This window comes from Diabrotica virgifera, chromosome 5 (assembly GCF_917563875.1).
Source record: "Diabrotica virgifera virgifera chromosome 5, PGI_DIABVI_V3a".
Lineage (NCBI taxonomy): Eukaryota > Metazoa > Arthropoda > Insecta > Coleoptera > Chrysomelidae > Diabrotica > Diabrotica virgifera.
In genome coordinates, this window is record NC_065447.1 from 236,982,654 (window position 1) to 237,005,053 (window position 22,400).

The 22,400-nt window shown below is 32.1% G+C and overlaps 1 protein-coding gene across 1 annotated transcript; it reads left to right on the forward strand.

Annotated features, from left to right (window-relative positions):
• Positions 1-7,743: 7,743 nt before the first annotated feature.
• On the forward strand, positions 7,744-21,828 carry LOC114331110 (26S proteasome non-ATPase regulatory subunit 11). The gene is made up of 2 exons (XM_028280583.2): positions 7,744-9,196; positions 21,100-21,828. Exons 1-2 carry the CDS (start codon positions 8,077-8,079, stop codon positions 21,219-21,221), a joined length of 1,242 nt encoding a protein of 413 aa, XP_028136384.1. The 5' UTR covers positions 7,744-8,076; the 3' UTR covers positions 21,222-21,828.
• Positions 21,829-22,400: the final 572 nt, after the last annotated feature.

A 22,400-nucleotide genomic window follows, 5' to 3' on the forward strand; every position in this document is an offset into this window, starting at 1 on the left:
GATAATATAACTCCTCTTCTTCTTAAAGTCCTATCCTCTATCCTCTATCCTCGATGGGATGGAGGTTGGCTACTACAATTGCAAACTCTTCTCTGTCCTCAGCTGTTCTTATTAGCTGTTCAAAATTTAGCCATTGCCGAATGTTTCTCAGCCACGATAGTCTTTTCCCACCTAGTCCTCTCTTTACCTCGATCTTTCCTTTCACTATAAGTTGAGCATATTGGTACTTATTATTTCTCAGTATGTGGCCTAGATAATATGATGTTTTTCTGACTTTCACTTTGTTGAAAAGTAGGTAGGTATTAGGTATAACGTTACCGAGATAAAACACAAAAACACAAAATTTTCACAGATATCTTGCGCTATTTTCTATCCAATTCCCATTTTAAATATTCAATTATCTTGAGAAATATAAATAGGTATGTACCTACAGTAGGAAAAATGAAAGAATACTATTGCGCTGGGCAATTTTCTTTGTGACATGGTGACAGGAAAATACAGCGTGTTTTATATGTTCGTTCATGGGTATTCTTTCATTTTTCCGACTGTACTAAACTTTACACAACAATAAAAAAAATAATGAAAACGTTAAGATTCCGACAGAAACATTTTTTGGATGTTACAACACAATTTCTTTTTTCAATAATCTTTTTTTAAAACGATTTCGGGAATGGAACGCTAAATATCAAATCTTTTTAGGTAAAAATATAATTTTCATTACAATACAATCAACTGTGATCAATATCACTATCAATAATAAACATAATAAGTATTTGACATGCCACAAAAAAAACATTTCAGTATCTATACAGTATGGTGCAAATGTTTGGAATAAATCCGGTATTTCGTAAGCCCGCGACTTTAAGGAAAAATCCTGAAGTACCTATTATGTTGTTGTTTATTTGGGTTTATATGACTGCGGACACTAAATCCATTAGCCAATTTGACTATTTTTGAAGTTTTACTTCTTTAGGCATGAGGGTAAATTTTTATTTTGCTGGGCGCATGCGCACACCGACAGTATGGTATGAAACGCTATGAGGGATCTGATTGGATGTTAAAATCATGTGTCAATAATTGTTCAAATGGAGATTCTGGATAAACAAAATGTTGTGTATATTAGTTTTTATTGTTGTGAGGACAGTGACAAAAAGCAAGTTCATAATTGTAGTGACTTTTTAAATAGTTTTTAAAAGCAACTGGTACGTACCATATTGTAAATGTTTCAGTATTGTAATAAAAAATTACAAATTAGGTAAATACCTATTTGGAAAATGTACCTACCTAGCTAGTAGGTAATGCTTTGATTTACATAATTTGATTACCAACAAAAATCTCCATCTAATATATTGCTTTTTTAGTCTATATTTTGTCGTATTTTAATTCCACAAGAATAAAACTTATTTGATTAAACTAACAGAATAAGCAACTGTCAAAAAAAAAGAATGTGTGTGTACTTTGCACTCACGTAAGAAGTTATACTTCTATTATATGATTATATAATTATAAACGAAATTAATATACTTTTTATTTATATTTTATTTAAATATAACACTAATTTATACTTACTACTTCTCAAACATTTTTATTAAAACAGTGCCAAAAATTAAAATAATAAAAGAATAAAACACACACAAACACATTAAAAATGCCACAAATGATTTCTGAACATTAATTGTCGGAAAATTTTTTAACTAAATACGTATTTTCTGAAAATAAAATTATATAATAAATATACTTACAATCATAAAATGTATAAAAAAAATAAAAAAATAAAAGTTTCTATTGGGATTTGAACCAACTTACCAGCGCGGCTGGTATTGGCGTTGTATTGGGGTTCACTCGCATTTTACGCTTCGCCACGGAGACAGTGTGTCATTATGTGCGAAGATCGACTAACGGATCTAACTAAACGGATTAAACTTTTGACATTTTTGCATTATGTAAATCAAATTATTTTGATTTTGAATTGAAATGATTTAGAATTGAAAAAATACAACAAAACATAGAGTAAGAAAACAATATATTAGGTGAATATTGATAGAAATTTTGATGGTAATCAAATTATGTAAATAAAAGTATTACATACTATGTATTTTGGTAGGTTCAAATGATAGTTCAAATGATATAAACTACATACTATGTATTTTGGTAGGTACCTATGATACATTTACAATTATTACGTACCTGTTGCTTTAAAAACTATTTAAAAATCACTACAATTATAAACTTTTTTGTTTTGCCATATTGGATAATTTTTGTCATGCCATTTGAATATCCAATCAGAACAAAGTTGTAATGCGACTGCGCCGGGATCAAAGGTTTTAATCCTATTAAAATTCACCCTCTATCGCGCGTAAAAAAGTATAACTTCAAAAATTTAAAACGTTTAGTTGCTAGGTATAGCTTTCCACTTCGTTCACATGTCTCGGTAGTTAAATTCTGCGTGGGGTAAGTTCAAAATAATCTAAACCTGATATACGCAGGTTCAATTCCCAATGCAAATTTTTATTTTTTTTTATACATTTTATGATTGTAAGTATATTTATTATATGTTTTTTTCTGAAAATACGTATTTAGTTAAAATTTTCTCGACAATTGTTCAAAAATAATTTCTTTGGTTTCATTTTTCAATGTGTTTGTGTGTGTTTTATTCTTTTATTTTTCTAATTTTTCGTATTGTTTTAATAAAATTTTTTGGAAAGTAGTAAGTATTAAAATTAGTTTAATATTTAAATAAAATATAAATAAACTATTATATTGATTTCGTTGAAATCATACAGGGTGGTGAATCGTAAAACGGGCCATAGGAAACTCAATGTAAAATTCTAAACTGTTGAATTCCTGCTTCCCTAAATATTTTACATCAAAAATCATGAGAGCTCATTTGTAGAGGATTGAAATATGTATTAAAAACAAAAGTTACAATTGTTCTACGATTTAAACACATTCCAAAATTTTGAAAAATATAATGTATTTACCGCAGTAGGTATGTGTGGGCATGTTAGGCCACACGTCACTATTTAACTGACAGTGCGCACACTATTGACTGAAGAAAATATCTTTATTATTAATAGATTCTCCTTAACTGAGGGTATCTTATCAACTTTATTGTGTTTTAAACAATAAATGATAAAAGAAATAAAAAATTGACAGTTCAAATTGTTAATACAGGGTGAGTCATGAGGAACTGTACATACTCCTACCTCGTATAGAGCCCCCTATGGGGAATAACAAATGACCATTAAAAAGTATCTGCTCCCATTGTTTAATAATATACAGGGCGAGTTTCGCATTTTGACGGAAATTTGTATTCGTCATAATTTTTGAACGGTCAGATCGATGTGTCTATTATTTTGGTCAATCGTTACACTATTACCACCTAATCTACTGATTTAGTCAAACTAGAAAAAAATCAGGTCCGGCTTTAAAAAATTAGTTCGTTTTGGTCTTAGAAAAAACTTCACCCTGTAAACGCTTTTTGAAAACTCTAATATGAATTTTACAAATAAGACAAATAGGGCATTAAAATGGCATATTTATTTTTTTCCCACACGATTACCTAATGTTTTATAAAAAAATCAAATTTGACTACGAATTAAAAGTTTGGTAAAGTGAACCATAGATTTAATAAAATTAACTTTTATTACAAAAATTAATTTTTTTTTAACAAATATTTAATTTATGTTACCACCCAATCAACTGATTTATTCAAACGAGAAAAAAATCAGGTCCGGCTTTAAAAAATTAGTTCGTTTGGGTCTTAGAAAAAATTTCACCCTGTATACGCTTTTTGAAAACTCTAATATGAATTTTACAAATTAGACAAATAGGCAGTTAAAATGGCATATTTATTTTTTCCCCATACGATTACTTAATTTTTTATTAAAAAATCAAATTTGTCAAAATCGCAATTTTACCATAAAAATAAAAAAAATTAAACAACGTTTTTCTTTAAATTAAAAGTTTCACCATTTTTTTTTTTCTATAACACGTCTAGATCTAGAACTCCCCATACACTTCTCTTTGGACTCTATAGTTTAGCCTAGACGTGATCAAATAGACAAATTTTAAATTTTTTCACTTAATTTTTGCGATTTAACTTTGCAATTCACGAATCTACACCTTTTATTTTTTAAAATTCATAACTTTTACGAGACGAAGACTGAAAGTCTACAACAATTTTTATAGTCTTCACAATGGTAAGAGAATTGTGCTGTAAAAATTTTAGAAAAAAGAAATATTAAAATGGAACAGAGTTGTAGCGAGTTACCGTGATTTCATTTTTTTTTTCATTTTTAGGTTAAAATTCCCATTTTGACAAATTTGATTTTTTAATAAAAAATTAAGTAATCGTGTGGGGAAAAAATAAATATGCCATTTTAATTGCCTATTTGTCTAATTTATAAAATTCATATTAGAGTTTTCAAAAAGCGTATACAGGGTGAAATTTTTTCTAAGACCAAAACGAACTAATTTTTTAAATCCGGGCCTGATTTTTTCTAGTTTGAATAAATCAGTTGATGGGGTGGTAACATAAATTAAATATTTGTTCAAAAAAAAATTAATTTTTGTAAAAAAAGTTAATTTTTTTAAATGTATGGTTCACTTTACCAAACTTTTAATAATTATTCATAGTCAAATTTGATTTTTTTATAAAAAATTAAGTAATCGTGTGGGAAAAAATAAATATGCCATTTTATTTGCCTATTTGTCTTATTTGTAAAATTCATATTAGAGTTTTCAAAAAGCGTATACAGTGTGAAATTTTTCTAAGACAAAAACGAACTAATTTTTTAAAGCCGGACCTGATTTTTTTCTCGTTTGAATAAATCAGTTGATTGGGTGGTAACATAAATCAAATATTTGTTTAAAAAAAATAAGTAATTTTTGTAATAAAAGTTAATTTTTTTAAATCTATGGTTCACTTTACCAAAATTTTAATTCATAGTCAAATTTGATTTTTTTATAAAAAATTAAGTAATCGTGTGGGGAAAAAAATAAATATGCCATTTTAATTGCCTATTTGTCTAATTTGTAAAATTTATATTAGAGTTTTCAAAAAGCGTATACAGGGCGAAATTTTTTCTAAGACCCAAACGAACTAATTTTTTTAAAGCCGGACTTGATTTTTTTCTAGTTTGACTAAATCAGTTGATTGGGTGGTAATAGTGTAACGATTGACCAAAATAAGAGACACATCGATCTGACCGTTCAAAAATTATGACGAATACAAATTTCTGTCAAAATGCGAAACTCGCCCTGTATATTATTAAACAATGGGAGCAGACACTTTTTAATGGTCATTTGTTATTCCCCATAGGAGCCTCTAGACAAGGTAGGAGTATGTACAGTTCCTCATGACTCACCCTGTATAATAACAACTTCATTGTCACCAAATGCAACCTTATACATATTATTGCACTGTGTGTGGCCTATCTTTGGCGTATTACTCTGAAAATTGTATTATATTTTTACAAAAATTTTAATAATAATTATTGTTCGTAGAACAATTTTAACAGTTGTTTTCAATACAGATTTCAATCCTCTACAAATAGTTTCTTATGACTTTTGATGTAAAATAATTAGGGAAGCAGGAATTCAACAGTTTAGAATTTTACATTGAGTTTCCTATGGCCCGTTTTCCAATTCACCACCCGGTATAGTATACTACAAAAGCGATATTACGTAGGTCAAAATTTTTGACGTAAGAGAACTGTCAAAACATTAGAATGTGACTTTTCATTATTGCCATGTTTATTATAAATCATCATTTATTATAATCATCATATAAATCATCATCATTTATTATAAACATGGCAATAATGAAAAGTCACATTCTAATGTTTTGACAGTTCTCTTACGTCAAAAATTTTGACCTACGTAATATCGCTTTTGTAGTAAAAATACTATATAGGGCTTTTCATTCACAGTCATTTGTTTCGAGCTTTTGTCATGTGTCACATAATATTAATATATCTACGTCATACGTTATTGGTATATACAAATGATACAAACCAAAGACGTATGACGTAGCTATATTAATATTATGTGACACATGACAGAAGCTCGAAACAAATGACAATCGATGAAAAGCCCTATAAGCCCTATAAGAGACGTATAACTTCTTACGTGCGTACAAAGTACACACACATTCTTTTTTTATTTTATTATCTATAATAGTCATTTTTTCGTATCTTATCCTAAAACTAATACTAATATTAATCTCTAATAAACAATTCTACTAATAAATAATTATTTTTGTATTTTTTTTAATAATTTTTTATAATATATTTTTTTGTATTTTTTTTAATGATGTTTTCTCAGAGTTCCACAGCAAAAACTGCAACATTCTTCTTTAGCCCTCTATATATTTAATTCGAAAGCTTTTTACTATGGACTGTCCAAGTTTAAGTGTTTAAATTATGATTTTTTGACATATATGTCACACTAGTGACGTCATCCATCTGGGCGTGATGACATAATCGATGATTTTTTTTAATGAGAATAGGGCTTTTCATTCACAGTCATTTGTTTCGAGCTTCTGTCATATGTGATATAATCCGTGTATATTAATATTATACACAGATTATACAACATATGACAGAAGCTCGAAACAAATGACAATCGATGAAAGGCCCTATATAGAGGTCGTATGCTAGTTCACTCAAAAGGTTATTCAATTCTCTATTAAGGAATATAAACATTAACACAATTATTATTTATACAGGGTCTCAAAAATATTTTTTTTAATTAAATTGATTTTGACATAAAGAGAAGAATGTACGTAATAATTTATAATTCAAAATACATTTTATTGCTGTCGAATAACATAAAAAATATTTATTTGATAAATAAATATTATCTACTTTTCGCCTAAATTCAATGTTATAGTTGCAAACCCATGTCTCTTGGCAGTTTGAACATTTAATTTAAGAGAAAATCAATGTTTATTTATCAAATAAATATTTTTCATGTTATCTTACGGCAGTAAAACGTATTTTGAATTAAAAAATCACATACTTCGTTTTGTGTCAATTAATTTAATTAAAAAAAAAGTATTTTGGACATCCTGTATAAATAATTGTGTTAATGTTTATATTCCTTAATAGAGAATTGAATAACCTTTCAAATAAGCTAGCATACGACCCCTATTCTCATTTAAACAATCATCGATTACTTCATCACGCCCAGATGGATGACGTCACTAGTATGATATATATGCCAAAAAATCATGATTTAAAAATAAAAATCGCCCTGTTTCATGGATTTTTCCTTAAAGTCGTCGGCTTATGAAATATTCAATTTTTCCAAACATTTGCACCATACCTGCTACTGTACAATATTATGTTGGCTTTGGTTTTCAATAATTATTTTTATTTATACCTACCTACTATTTTCACTGTTTTTTTTTTAAACACTATTTAATTTTCACTGTTTGCGAATTTGAAATAAATCTGTTTTGTATTTAATATTCTAACGTATTATCTTCAGTAATTTAATTAATTAAAGTACCTACCTAACAATAACAGATAAGAAAATAGAAGTAAACACGGTTTGTGAATGTTTTTAAATTTAATATTAATGTGCGTAGGTAATATTTTTGATTTGAGTAAGAGTAGGTATAAATAAGTGTGTCAGATTAGGAACTACATATACAATTCTTTTAAATTACTCAGACAGAATATATAAAGTTTTTCTATCTAATATATAAAGAAATACTTTAGCGAAATACTATGAAACCGGCAGCACCGCAGTTGCCATTTTTAGTAGTAAATACTGTATTTTTTTTCTATTTTTTGTATTGTTTGGTATCATCCAAAAACAACAGACTCGTCATACGCGGGATGATGACATTGCGTTTTGTTTGTCTATAAGGTTGTTCGTTAGATATATGTCATCAGTTGCTGTCTGTCATTTGTTACTATCTCTTATTCGTTTGCATTGGTTGACTAGCGTGACTAGTAGAATTTTGTTGACAACTGACATAAGTCATCAGATCCGATCATATTAACGTGAAAAGCATATTTATGACAGACAAATTAATGGAAGTTTAGTAGTGAGTAGTGAAAAAATATGGCCGGAGCAATGTTATTTGAAAGAGCCCCGTCTGTTTCTTCTCAACACGAGAAGCTTTTAAAATTATCCAGGGATTCAGATGATGAAGATCAAAATATTGTCAATAAAGAACAAGACATCCTTAATCTTGGTGAGAAATATAAAAAGGAGGGCAAGGCAAAGGAACTCGCAGAGCTTATAAAGGCCACCAGGCCTTTTTTGAGTTTAATAAGCAAAGCAAAAGCTGCTAAATTGGTAAGGTCTCTAGTTGACTACTTCCTAGATTTAGAAGCTGGTATTGGTATCGAAGTACAACTCTGCAAAGAATGTATAGAATGGGCAAAGGAAGAGAGAAGAACTTTTCTACGTCAGTCCCTTGAAGCCAGGCTGATTGCTCTTTATTTTGACACTGGAATGTACAGCGAAGCGCTACAACTGGAATCGACCTTACTGAAAGAGTTAAAAAAGTTGGATGACAAAAATTTGTTGGTGGAAGTACAACTACTTGAAAGCAAAACATATCATGCTTTAAGTAATTTACCGAAGGCTAGAGCTGCACTAACTTCAGCACGAACCACAGCTAACGCTATCTATTGCCCTCCAAAGATGCAGGCAGCTTTAGATTTACAATCCGGAGTATTACACGCTGCAGATGAGAAGGATTTCAAAACAGCTTATTCTTATTTTTATGAAGCTTTTGAAGGTTTTGATAGTGTTGAATCCCCAAAAGCCCTCACAGCCCTTAAATACATGCTTTTGTCAAAAATCATGATAAACAGTCCGGAAGACGTCCAACAAATCGTTAGTGGTAAATTGGCCTTTAAATACGCTGGTCAAGATATAGAGGCTATGAAATCAGTTGCACAGGCTGCACACAAAAGATCACTAGCAGATTTCCAACAAGCTGTAAAACAGTTTAAACATGAATTAGAAGATGATGTTATTGTTAGAGCACATTTAGGAACGTTGTATGACAATATGTTGGAGCAGAACCTTTGCAGAATTATCGAACCATATTCTAGGGTACAAGTAGAGTATGTAGCAAAAACCATAAAACTCCCAGTACTACAAGTAGAGAAGAAATTGTCACAGATGATTTTAGATGCCAAGTTTCATGGAATTTTGGACCAAGGCGAAGGTTAGTTACTTTTCATTACTTTCAATAGTTTATTGTATAAGTATTGACCCTGTAACACTCACACTGTTTTCTAAAAGTCGAAAGCAACTTTGATAATCATCCAAAAACTACAGTCGAACCCGCTTATTGGAATAGCCTTTGTGCCAAGCAAAAGTATTCCTTTAACCAGGATATTCTAATAACAGATCACTGATGGCTAGTAGAAACGTTTTGGGACCTTAAATTTCTATTCCTTAAACCGGGATATTCCTTTAACCGGTTTCTAATAAGCGGGTTTGACTGTATTAGCAATGACAGTATGCTGAAACATTTGGAGTCTACATTTTTAGCCACATTTACTCCATGTGCCTACATCGTGATTTGTAAAAAGTGTCCAATAATGTTGTTATAAGAAAAACATGTACATTCAGAGTATTTTTTTAGTGGTTACAAATGTAACCACTAAGGGTTAAAATGCCTAACTTAAGTATAAACTTTCATTAATGTGACACTCTTTGATATACTGTGACTGTCTCTGTCAAATCAGCTTATTTTTCTACTGGCGGTACTTTTGTATAGGATTTTATCATCTTCCAACTCTGGAAATCTGCTTCTCCTCATATTTTTAATGATTGGTCTAGTGGTTGCCATTCTTATTCTGTTTTATTGTAATTTTATTGCATTTTTACTATTACTTGGTATCATTATCTATTTATATAGGGGCGCTACCCATCATTCTACAAGATTTTTAAAATGTATATGCATGTCACAAAAACACAACATAAAAACATTAATCTTCTTCTCTAGGTGCCATATCCACATACAGATGTTGGCCGTCATCATGTTTACAATTTTCTGAAAACAGCTTCTCTAACAGCTGCTGTGCGAAATAATTCTTTTACTGTGGAACCATACCATTATCTAATATTCATCATCATCAGGGCTTTTCATTCCAGGTGGAATGTTTACCGCTCTTACTTAGAGCTCTCTGATTCACTTATTGCGGCGAATCACTCCGCATTCCACTTGTATGTTGTCAAAGTTTGGTTGTATGACTTGGCTTTTGTTACAATTTTTCCACTCATTTCGATATGTGCATAGTTCCCTCCAGTTTCTCACTTTCAGAATTTTGATATCTCTCATGACCTGGTCCTCCCATCTCTCTCTGGGTCATCCCCTTGGTCTTTCAGTTTCTGGTTTCCATCTGGTGATCTTCTTAATCAGTAGGTCGTTTTTCCTTATGTGTCCCAGCCATCTCAGCCTCTGTGCTTTAATAGATCTAACTATATCTTCTCCCTTCATTATGTCTCTTAGTTTATGGTTTATTCTTCTTCTCATTTCTCCATTGTTTGTACATTATTATCGGGCCCATAATCCGTCTGAGGATTTTCCTTTCGAATATTCTCTATTTTTCTTCATCTTTTTCTGTGAGGCACATTGTCTCAGCTGCGTATGTAACTACTGGTCTGATTGAAACTCTGTATATTTTCAGTTTTGTATTTCTGGATAAGTTCTTGTCCTTCATAAGCCTATGATATCTCCTATATGTTTTGTTGCCTGCTAGTATTAGTTCCGTTACTTCTTCACTTCTCTTGTTTTGGCCATTCACTATTACTCTCAAATATTTAAATTATTGGACTCTTTCAAAAGTGTAGTTTTTTATTTTGATTTCTCTCATCCTATTATCTTCTCTTCTAGAGCAGAGTAGATATTTTGTTTTTTCTTTGTTAATTTCTAGACCTCTTTTCCGTGCTTATTTGCCAGGATTGTTACTGCTTCTTTTAATCTTTCCTTGTCGCTTCCCATAAGAACTAAATCATCTGCGTATGCAACTATTTGTGTTGAGGCTTGGGCTATAGTTCCTTTAATTTGCTGGCCTTGACTGTTCCTTCTACTGCTATGCTGAATAAGGTGGTTGACAGGGAATCACCTTGTCGCATTTCTGTTTCTATTACAATTGATTTTATGCTACCTTCTTCTGTTGTTACTTTAGCTCGAGATCCATCCATGGTCATTTTTGTTAATCTGGAGGATGTGGAGTTTTATGTTTTGATCGTGGCATTTTCCGATTGTTTGTGTAACTATGTGGATCGCATCTGTAGTAGATCTGCCTTCTCTGAATCCTTGCTGGTAGTCCCCAATTTTTTCTCTGTGAATTGAGTGAGTTTTTGTTTGATGAGGGCTGTTAGAATTTTATATGTTGTATTCAGTAGAGATATTCCTCTATTCGCGGTGTGCAAGTACTCGGAAGGGAATTGAGAAACGATTGTGCGCGAATAGCGGAGAAATATTGCAACTTTCTTAAATAATTCATATTGTCAATTGAAATTGTCAAATTGATGTACATTTCATATCTACTGTCATTGAAGAAGAAAAATTATATGTTGCTCCACAATATTGATATGATATGCAATTATTATATAAAGGTAAATTTAATTAATTGTATTTTGCTTGCAGTACTGCATTTTAATAACTAATTTTATTTACTACATACAATTGTTTACGTTTTAATAACATAACCTGAATCTTATTTTTTCTTCTTATTATTTTTTTGGACTATGGCCTTGACAATTATCCAGTAACCAGGACTAATATAATTGGCCAATATAATTAAAAGTGCGAATAAAGTTGCAAAGCGTAGAAATAGGTATCGCTTTGCCGAACTTGCACAGTCCCAGTAGTTGTTACAGTTTGTTACTTCTCCTTTCTTAAATGTTGGTATAATTCTGCCTTCTTTCCAATCCTCAGGCATTTCTTCTGCTTCCCATATTCTAACTATTAGGTTATAGATGCTTGTTAATAACTGTTCCCCTCCGTTTTTAATTAGCTCATTGGGAATGTCATCTGGGCCAGGTGTTCTTTTCTGTTTCATTTTTTGAATGATGTCTAAATATTCATCATATGTTGGTATCCCTATTTCATTATCTCTAATGTATTCCATTGTGCCTACTTCCTCTTCTCCGGGTTTTCTTTGCATCTATATAGTTCTGTGAAGTGTGTTTGCCATGATCTATTGTCAATTTTAACTACTGGTCTGCCTTTTCTTTGTTGAGCTTTTAGGTATCCAAATAGTTTGGCACTGTTGTTACTATTCTTTTCTAGGTCCTTTAACAGCTCTTCCATCCACAGTTTTTTTTTGTTTTTGCAACATTTATCAGCTACTTTCTTTTTTTCTTTATATTCGTTTCGATGATGTTCTTCTTTAGTTGATATCTATTTATCTCTTGCTTGGTTCTTCTGTTTGATTTTGATTTCGCATTCTGCATCAAACCACTCTTTCCTTCTTTTTATTTCCTTCTGTCCTAGCACCTCTTCAGCTGAATTCAGAATGGATTCTTTTATATTTTTCCATATGTCCTCTGTGTTATTTGCTTCCGTTAGCTTTTCCTTTAGGGTTGTCTCATATTGTTCTCTTAGTTCCTGTACTTTTAACTTCTCCAGATTCCATCTTCTTTTGTTTTGTCTTGTTCTCTCTGCTTTAATTATGCAGCCATATTATGCCATGGACCTCTCTAGGGACCGCTGCGTAATGACGAAACTACTGCTTGGCCTGGGGGGCATTTTTTCAATATTGTGTCTGGCTTTAACATGTTAAGATAACAGGAAAACAAAAAAATCACTTGAAATTCGGAGAACAATAAAATATGATATATATAATAGCGCTGCAGGCCTCAGGGGCCCATGGCTTGAAATTTTTCAACTGTCTTTCTCCACTTTACTCTGTCCAGGGCAGCTGTCTTCCAGTTTACAACGCCTGCTCTTTGTAGATCCTCTTTGGCTGCTTCCAGCCACTTTTTCCGCGGTCGACCCCCCTTCTTCTTCCCTCACCTCTTAAGGCCGGCCGTTGTATGAAAGAGAGGTCCCCAAATGCCGGCGCAACAGAGAGAAAAGATTCTTTCCCGAGAGATGCTGCCTCTATCGGAGAAATAACGCAATAGATATCTAAGCGAGGCCGCAAACGGCAGAATTTTTAGTGAGTCGATAGTTTAGTTAAGTACAGAGAGTATGCAGGTGCGGCCTCGCTAAGATGACTCGAAATCGTTTTATATATCAGGTGCGAACTTTTAATTTTTTAGTAGGCGGTTTAAGGACGGGGTCTCGCTGAAAATTTTACTTGGATAAATACTGTGCTCGTATCTCGTGGTAAAATCTAAACCAAAAGTATTGGAGAAATCTATTTTAGTCCATGTGGTGAGACCGCTCCCGTCTGGGAAAATTTCTGATTCGGTTTCTTTGTGGATTCCTATTCAAACATGTCCCCTCTAAACAAATCTGAAGGGTGCCGGGCGGAATTTTTGGGCAGAAACTGTTTAAACAATTTTTATAAACAAATAGAAAAGATCACGTTTTTTTGCCCCGGAACATATATTTTTAAGTTTAGTGGGTCATTCTAAACAAGAAAGGTATCTTGTAATTTTTTTCAAAAATTGATAGTTTTCGAGTTATAGGCGATTTAAAATCTGAAAAGTGCGAAAATACTCATTTACGAGGCCTAAAAACTCATATTTAAATTAGAACTTTTGAGGTTGCCAGATTCTTAAATTGAAGTTTAAACATTCAGCTTGAAGATTCTAAAGAGTGATTGTGTCTAACCCTAATTTAAACCGTCGTGTTTTAATTGTTAAATATACATGTCCATCCGATTTTTTTGTCGGTGCGGCGCGCTCTATTTCAAAAATCTCCAGTTTTCCTCCAAAAAATATTTTTTCTAGATTTTTTGGGACATTTTAAATAAAATAAGTTTCTTGACATTTTTCTCGAAAGTTAACAGTTTTAAAGTTATAAGCGATTTAAAATCCAAAAATGCGTTTTGGCATTTTTCGGATTTAAATCGCTTATAACTTTAAAACCATTAACTTTGGAGAAAAATGTCAAGAAACTTATTTTATTTAGAATATCACAAAAAATCTAGAAAAAATATTTGGAGGAAACTAGAAGATTTTTGAAATAGAGCTCGCCGTACCGGCAAAAAAATCGGATAAACATGCATATAACAACTAAAAAAAAACGGTATAAATTAAGGTTAGACGCGATCACTCATATGTGGACCATATAGAACAATTTGGTGTTGCAGGAAAACTTTTACTTCGGATGTCTGGGTTAGGCCTTTTTTGGACCAATTATAACATACTACCTCCGTAACTTTGGAACCGTTCATTTTAGAAGGGTTATGCATAGGACCTTTTTTGTTTCAAATTTAATGTAGAACAATTTTGTATAGAAGGTTGTTCATGCTAAATCGCATAGTTTTAGAAATATTGACGAAAAACGTAAAAAACTACGAATTTACCGATTTCTCCCCCCTCTCCCCCCCAAACCCGACGCTCAAAATGGTGTGACTTTTTTCTGAACATTATGTGGACCATATAGAACAATTTGGTGTTGGAGGATAACTTTCACTTTGGATGTCTGGGTATGGGTCTAACTATACCATACTATATTCCCTAAAATAAAATGTTTCATCATAACGGCTGACCTGAGTAAAAATCACTTATTTATAAGTTAAATTTGAATTATAGGCTTGGATCTCGCGTACAAAAAAGAAGTTGATTAATAACAAGCTGAAAATTTTTAACTTAACTGTGTCTAGTCGGACAAACTTTGATGTACGGGAACACTGAAACAGGCGAAGCTTTAATTGTGGAACAGGTTAAAAATTTGGAACATCAGACTACGAAAACGTTCCATGTATTTTGTCTGACAGAACTTCCAACTGATTTGTTACGATTTCATTAAACTCTTATGCAAAAATCAGACTGGTATTATCACCAACTGGGCATTTTAATAAGTTTAACACGAAGAACATGTCAAATGGCAGGAATTATATTTTTGATAAATAGCAATATGATTTTTGCATGAGAGTTTAATGAAACAGTAACAAATCAATTGGAAGTTCTGTTCGAAAAAATACATGGAGCGTTTTCGTAATCTGACGTTCCAAATTTTTAAACTGTTCTACAATTAAAACTTCTCCTATTCTTCTCCTGAAAAAACTTCTCCTGAAAACTTAGTGAAAACAGAGAAAATTTAGTGAATTGCAAATATTTAATTCAAAAGAAACTTTTTATTTATTCTAAGGGACTGTCGGCCCTCGGCAATAACGTTTTCTTTCATTCTGCGTTTAATTTTTTTAAAAATACTTATTAGTTTTCTCAGTATTCGAAAAAAATGAACACATTTAAAACACAGGAAAATTTTGAGAGGCGACATTTTGCGTCTTTCCCCTTAAATTTTTTTGCAACATGAATGAAGCACCCTGTGTATTAAATTAAAAATATACATTCAAGTAAATAAACAATAATATTTTGTTATATCAAAGTTTTCAAACAAATTTTATATAGGGTGTCTGCATAACTAGCAACCATATGGTTTCATATTAATTTTATTAATTATTAATTTTAATTATTATTAATACATTATTAATTTTACGGGAAAAGGTAATACCCAAGTTAAATACATAATCATAATTCATAGAGTATGTGTTTACTTAAGGGTAATTATCATTAGAGTAAAAGATTCACTTTATAGGAGTAAAACTGCTAAGTTGCGTTATGGGTACTAATTTATGTTTCTAGTCGTCAAGGAGTGTGATTTGATGTTTGATTTTCATATGGCAAGCGTAATTCAATCTATCTACATACTTCAAAGAAAAAAATTAGGAAGGGACAATAAAATGTAATATATTTTAGACGGAGTACGTTCAACATTTCAGGACGGGAATAATAATAATTTTTTCAGTAATAACACAATATTTGATTTTTGAGATTTCTCTAGCTGTTCATGAAATAAATAAAATTGTATATAAAAAATGATTATCTCATTTAAAATAAATATTTCTTATTTACCAATCCTTCGGTTTGGCGCCCCATTGGGGTTACGCACGCGTGCACCGCACGCGTTGCACGCCCGGTTACGGGGCCCTGATATTATTCCAAGTACGCAATAATGAACCACCCGCATCCCTCAAAACGGTATTACTCTCTATACAGTACCGAAATTTCCAAAGGAAAGTTTCAAACGGGCCATACCGCTCCTGAATTTTGCACATGTATATAATATTTTTCGTAGCGCCATCTTATACATAATGGCTACATTAACAGAGCTTAGATTCTTACAGATTCCTATACTGTATTCGTATTATATGTCGAATATTTACGTTTCACATGCCAATTTCTATTAATTTCAGAAATTGATTTTAAAAGTACACCACGCAAAAAGTACTTTATTAATTCACATTTTTTTAACGTTATATCCTTCCATTACTTCTACTGTAGTGCTAAACGGAATTTTATCATGAAATTCATTTAAATACTTAAGTAATTTAGATATAAACGCTCTTATATTTATTGAGAAAAAAGCAAAACTTTCACATTTTTTTATAAACAATACACAACACGTAGGATAACAAAAATATGGCTGGAACTAGCGACATATATTGTTAGTAGGTTAAGCATTTTTCGGTATACATATATGCTCTAGATTATGAGTGGTGTACTTTATAAAGGTGATGGGATCGGCTATACTTATAACATTACCAATGGCCGGCCTTAACAATATACTCTTCGCCCATCGGTCCCCTGACATCCTTTCCACATGTCCTAGCCAGCGAAGTCTTCTAGTTTTTACCATATGGCTGATTACTGGCTTCCCAAACAGTTCTTGAACTTCCGCATTCGTCCATCTTCTCCATTCGTTCTCTCCCACTTTCACACCACCGAAAATCTTTCTCAGCACACTCCGTTCCCATCTTTCCAATGCATTTTCTTCTCTCTTATTCAGAACCCAACATTCACTACTATACAGTACTGTAGGTTGTATCACCGTACTATATAACCGCAATTTTGCTGCTCTTGAGATAAGACTACTTTTTAAAAGTATGCTCAATGCTCCAACTGCTCGTCTTCCCTTCGCAATTCTTTTTTCAATTTCTGGAACTTCATCTCCTTTCTCTGTTACAGTGACCCCTAGGTATTCAAATTCTTTTACTTTCTCGAAACAATATTCTTTTCCATCGTTATCTATTCTAATTTTCAAAACCTGTTCTTCATTTAGTGTATCTCCCATTTCCATAAATTTTGTTTTGTGTTCGTTAATTTTCAGACCGTACTGCTTAGCTTTTCTTTCAAAAAGGTTAAATACTCTTAGCAGTTCTCTTTTTGTTCTTGTTATCAATACTATGTTGTCTGCATATGCAAGTACCTGAGTTCTTCTATCATGGATCGTACCTTGCGTTCTGATCCCGCTCTCCCTGAATATTGCCTCTAATACACAATTGAAAAGGACAGTTGATAGAGGGTCTCCCTGCTTCAAACCCCTTCGTACTTTAAACTTTTCTGAGAGGCTACCCTCCAGTGCTACTCGATTTTCTGTTCTCTCGAGTGTCATTTTCACCAGTTTGACCAACTTCTCCGGTATCCCAATTAACCGAAGTGCATGATAAAGGCGTTTCCTTACGACTGTATCATATGCCTGCTTGAAGTCTAAACAGGAGCTTCATATTTACCTGTTGTTCGTAGGTACCACACTGTAACATCTTTAGTACGAAAATCTGATAGATGGTAGATCTTCCTTTCTTAAAACCACCTTGATATTCTCCTACCTGCACACTCATATAATTGTCTAATTTTTCTCTTATAACCTTGGCAAGGACTTTATAAATTACATCAAGCAAAGCGATAGCTCTGTAACTTTCACATTGAGATTTATCTCCCTTTTTGAATATCGGGCATATTACAGCCTGACTCCATTGTCTCGGCATTTCTTCCTGATCCCATATCATCTTTAGTAGGCTGCATATTCTCTTTTCTAATATTTTACCCCTATGTTTAATCATTTCTCCTGGAATGTCGTTGATACCCGCACTCTTGTTGTTCTTTATGCTTCTTAAAACTTCCATTATTTCCTCGTCTGTTGGCGGCCCCACTACATCCTCTTGGTTGTAGTTTTCTTGTATCACTTCCATCTGAACCTCGTCATTACCTTCCTGCCTCTCATTTAGCAGTTCCTCAAAATGCTCTCTCCATCTATCTAGTTTTCCTTCCTTGTATGATATAGTAGAATATGATATAGTCGATATAGTAGAACAAAATACAAACTACTACACATGTTACCCTGCATTTTTTTTGTTGATGATTATAGACTCATTTTGTTGGGTGCTTCTTTTAGCCCTATTCGCAGTGTGCAAGTACTTGGAAAGGGAAACGAGAAACGACCGTGCGCGAGTCGCGGAGAAATATTGCAACTATCTTAAATAATTCATATTGTCAATTGAAATTGTCAAATTGACGTATATTTCATACCTTCTGTCATTGACGCAGAAAAATTATATATTGCTCCACAATATTGATATGATATGCAATTTTTATATAAAGGTAAATTTATTTAATTGTATTTTGCTTGCAGTACTGCATTTTAATAACTGATTTTATTTACTACATACAATTGTTTACGTTTGCTAAACATAACCTGCATCTTATTTTTTCTTCTTATTATTTTTTTGGACTATGGTCTTGACAATTATCCAGCAACCAGGACTAATATAATTGGCCAATATAATTAAAAGTGCGAATAAAAGTACAGAGCGTAGAAATAGAGGTCGCTTTGCCGAACTTGCACGGTCCCAATATATGGGTCTCATACATAATTTTTTATTGTTATTAAAACTTACAGCTAAGGATTTACACAAATTTGTTATATTAAATCTGTGGTTGTGTTTTGTGCTTATTACTTTCTCTATCGCTAGATTAACATTTTCGTTTATATTGCTGATGAGCGACTTGCACAGAGAACGTGTTAAACAGTATACAGGAGAGAAAGGACCACACTGGTGTCGAAAGATGTTGGTTTTAAAGGTTTCAGACAATACCCCTGGATGCGTACCTTGTACTCAACTTTTTGAAGGGCTATTGTGTTAACATTATCAGCAGATTTAGTATTCATTAGGTCTCTCATTACCCTAAAAATCTCTCCTATTTACTAATACTCAAATACAAGGTTAATAGATTAGGGCATGATTAGGACCCCCTATCTGTGAACCTTGACTCAAATAGGTATCCATACTCGCTATGATATGATTGGTACAAAGTAACGAAGTAATCAGAGTAATCAAAGTAACGATTTGCCTCTCTGTATAGTAATCGTTACTTTCGGTATTTGTCAGTAACGAGTACTTTGTAAAGAATATATACTTTTTCAACATCACTATTTACTATATTACATTATACTTTAATCCAAATAAAACCAAATTCATTCAAAGTAACACGAAATTATACTCCGAACGGAAGAAAAAATATTAAAAATTTGTATAATCAATGGCATACATGCACGCCATCCGCAGATTGGTGAAACCATCATGTAGCTCACATGTGTATTACCCACACGGAACATGTTAACTCATTCAGTGCCCCGCTGCTGACTTTGTGTCAGCGAAAGGGTTTCATTGAGGGTACCACTGACACTTAAGTGTCAGCAATGGTATTGCATTACTAAATGGCCCGTAATGAGAGTTGAGGTTGAGGTCTGTTTACGGTATGGGCATTGAATTAGTCTATGGGCATTGAACAAGTTAAAAGTCTCCACAGAAGTGTATTAGAAGCATTGTATATTTGCTTATTTTTCAGTACTACATTAAACAAAGGAATTATAAAGTGTTGCCCTTTTACTTTCATATCATATAGGTACAACGTTATGTCCTTATTAACCTTTTGACTGCCACGCACAATAAGAGGTTATTCTCCATATGCCAGCGAAATTTTAGATCCATAAGATGAATCATTGAAGAAAACGAGAGTTGCATTGCCGGGACATAAAGTTGTGCCACTTCTAGTTGTATATTTGTTATCATTTATTTTATCCCTTTCCTCATCAACTAAATCTGGTTTTACTCTAATAAATTGTTCGTGCTATAATACATAACATCCTAAAAATCTAATAAAATACCAATGCTGCTAGAATTGTGGAATTCTTCAACAGTTTAGGGTATCAGATTTAGTTTTTGAGAATGAGTCACTCTCTTCATTTTTATTGGACTATGGGAAAATGAATTCAATAATGACTTCTGCATTTAATATTTTCTATTTACCAGCGAAACTAGATGGAGTTGCCCTCTTCTTCTTTAAGTTCCATCTTTTATTGATGGTTAGACATCATCATGGTTATGTGAACCCTGTTGACTGTCAGTCTAAATAGTTCTGTACTACTATATTCAAACCATCCCCTTAAGTTCTAAAGGCAGGATATTCTTCATCTTTCTGCATTTCGCTTTTGTCAAATTTTGCCTTGCATAAAAACTTGTAGTAATGAGTATTTTTGCCCTACTACATACTCAGTCGCAATGCAGTTGCCTAGGTAATAAATTAAAGGAATTATAAATCCTGTCTTATTAATTGAAAAAGTCGCAGATTAAGGATGTACCAGTAAGAACTTTCAACGCGAAAAGTCTGAGGTTTAAATCACTATTTACCATTTTAATTTTTATTAAATTGGTGGATTCTGCATCTGAGACTCTTCAATTTGTTATGAGATGTCGCTGTATCGCGTCTAATGGGAAGTTTGAATTATTTTTCAGATTCCCTTTAAAATGATGGTGGAGCTATTTTTCGATTCAGAGGTGTGCACTCTAACAAAAGCTACTGAGGACGCCTTAAATGGTAGAAACAGCCTGTCTAGCGGGTGTGCAACCCTCTGAATCGAAAACAAGCAAAGCCATCATTTATTATTTTAAAGGAATTATATTCACATTTTAAATTCTAATGTGCCTATATCTGACAGAGATGTAAATCCACATGTTCCTCGAGTTCAACTTCACCCATCGGACAAAATCAGTGATATGAACTATAACATTATTTGTAAATGGGAATTTTTTATGTAAATGTAAAGATTTTATGTGAATTCTAAACAGTATTTAATACTTTTGTTGTTTTTAGGTGTCCTCATAGTATTCGAAGAAAGTGCAGTAGACAAAACATATGAAATGGCCCTAGAAACGATCCAGAGTATGAGCAAAGTAGTAGATACTCTTTATCAAAAAGCAAAGAAATTGTCATAGGTATAATGTAGCCGAGAATGTTATGAAAATAATAAAATGACTGTAAATTTTTCAGAACTAGATTTTTTGTAGACACTGTGTTTATATAACCTATTTAATTTGCTTTTGTTAATTCTTGTCTTTTTAAGGATTCTTATAACTCATAGTTTTCGGAGCTTGAGGGTTTTGGATGTGATGGAGTTTTTTTGTTAATACAGTATAGATATTTTTTAAGATACTTAAAGCTTATCTAAATCTAGGAAAATATCATGCCTAAAGTCATAAGAGATTCATAATCCATATGTAACTAACTCATAGAACTATTTTCTTTATAATATTTTTTACAAGCAATGAAATAAAAGCCTCAAAAAATAGACTGAACTTTAGAGACTTTAGGCATTGAGTTTTGGTCTTTATTGGGAAAATATTAATACAAAAGTTCTATAAGAAATATCTTTGTATGGTTTATTAATTCATTTTTTAACCTGCCAAGACATTGTGATCTCTATTACTATCAGTGTCATTGGCTTGTTTTCATACAATTTTTCCCTAATAATACAAATAGTTACAATAACTCTAAGATAATGTTTATTTTTCTCTTAAGAAATTCCTTTTAAAAGTAATACAAGCTTTTTATTTTTCTCCTTACCAATTACATACAAGTACACCAGTTTAGAAAAAGATGTATTATGTGGATACAGGTGTCTGATCGTTTTGAGTCATAGGGGGACATGGTTAAAGAAATATATGTACATATTTAGGTACTGTTAGATCAGCACCTTTTTATAAACAAAGGCCAAAGTCAAAAAATGTAGCTTTAACCTGTAGTATTTTTTGATTATATTAGTAACAAAACTATCTTATCGACCTATGCAATGAAGATTTTTGGTTGAACTGAAGTAATAGCGCTTGAAAAGATTTAGATTTAAAAGATAATAGTATGAGACCCCAATGCAGAATCACTATGTATAAGTTAGTTAATTAAAATTACATTTTTATATAAATTTAAGAATAGGAGTCGGTATACATTAGGATTGTCCGAAAAAACTAAAATTATTTTTTTCAAGTCGTAATACCACGGAAAAGTTGCGAATGTATGAGACTAAAAAGGGGTAAGAATTTAAAAAATATCGGTTTATATCTCCCATTCGCGCATGAGCCATAAAGTTTGCCGAAATTGGTAAAAAACTGATTTTTTAC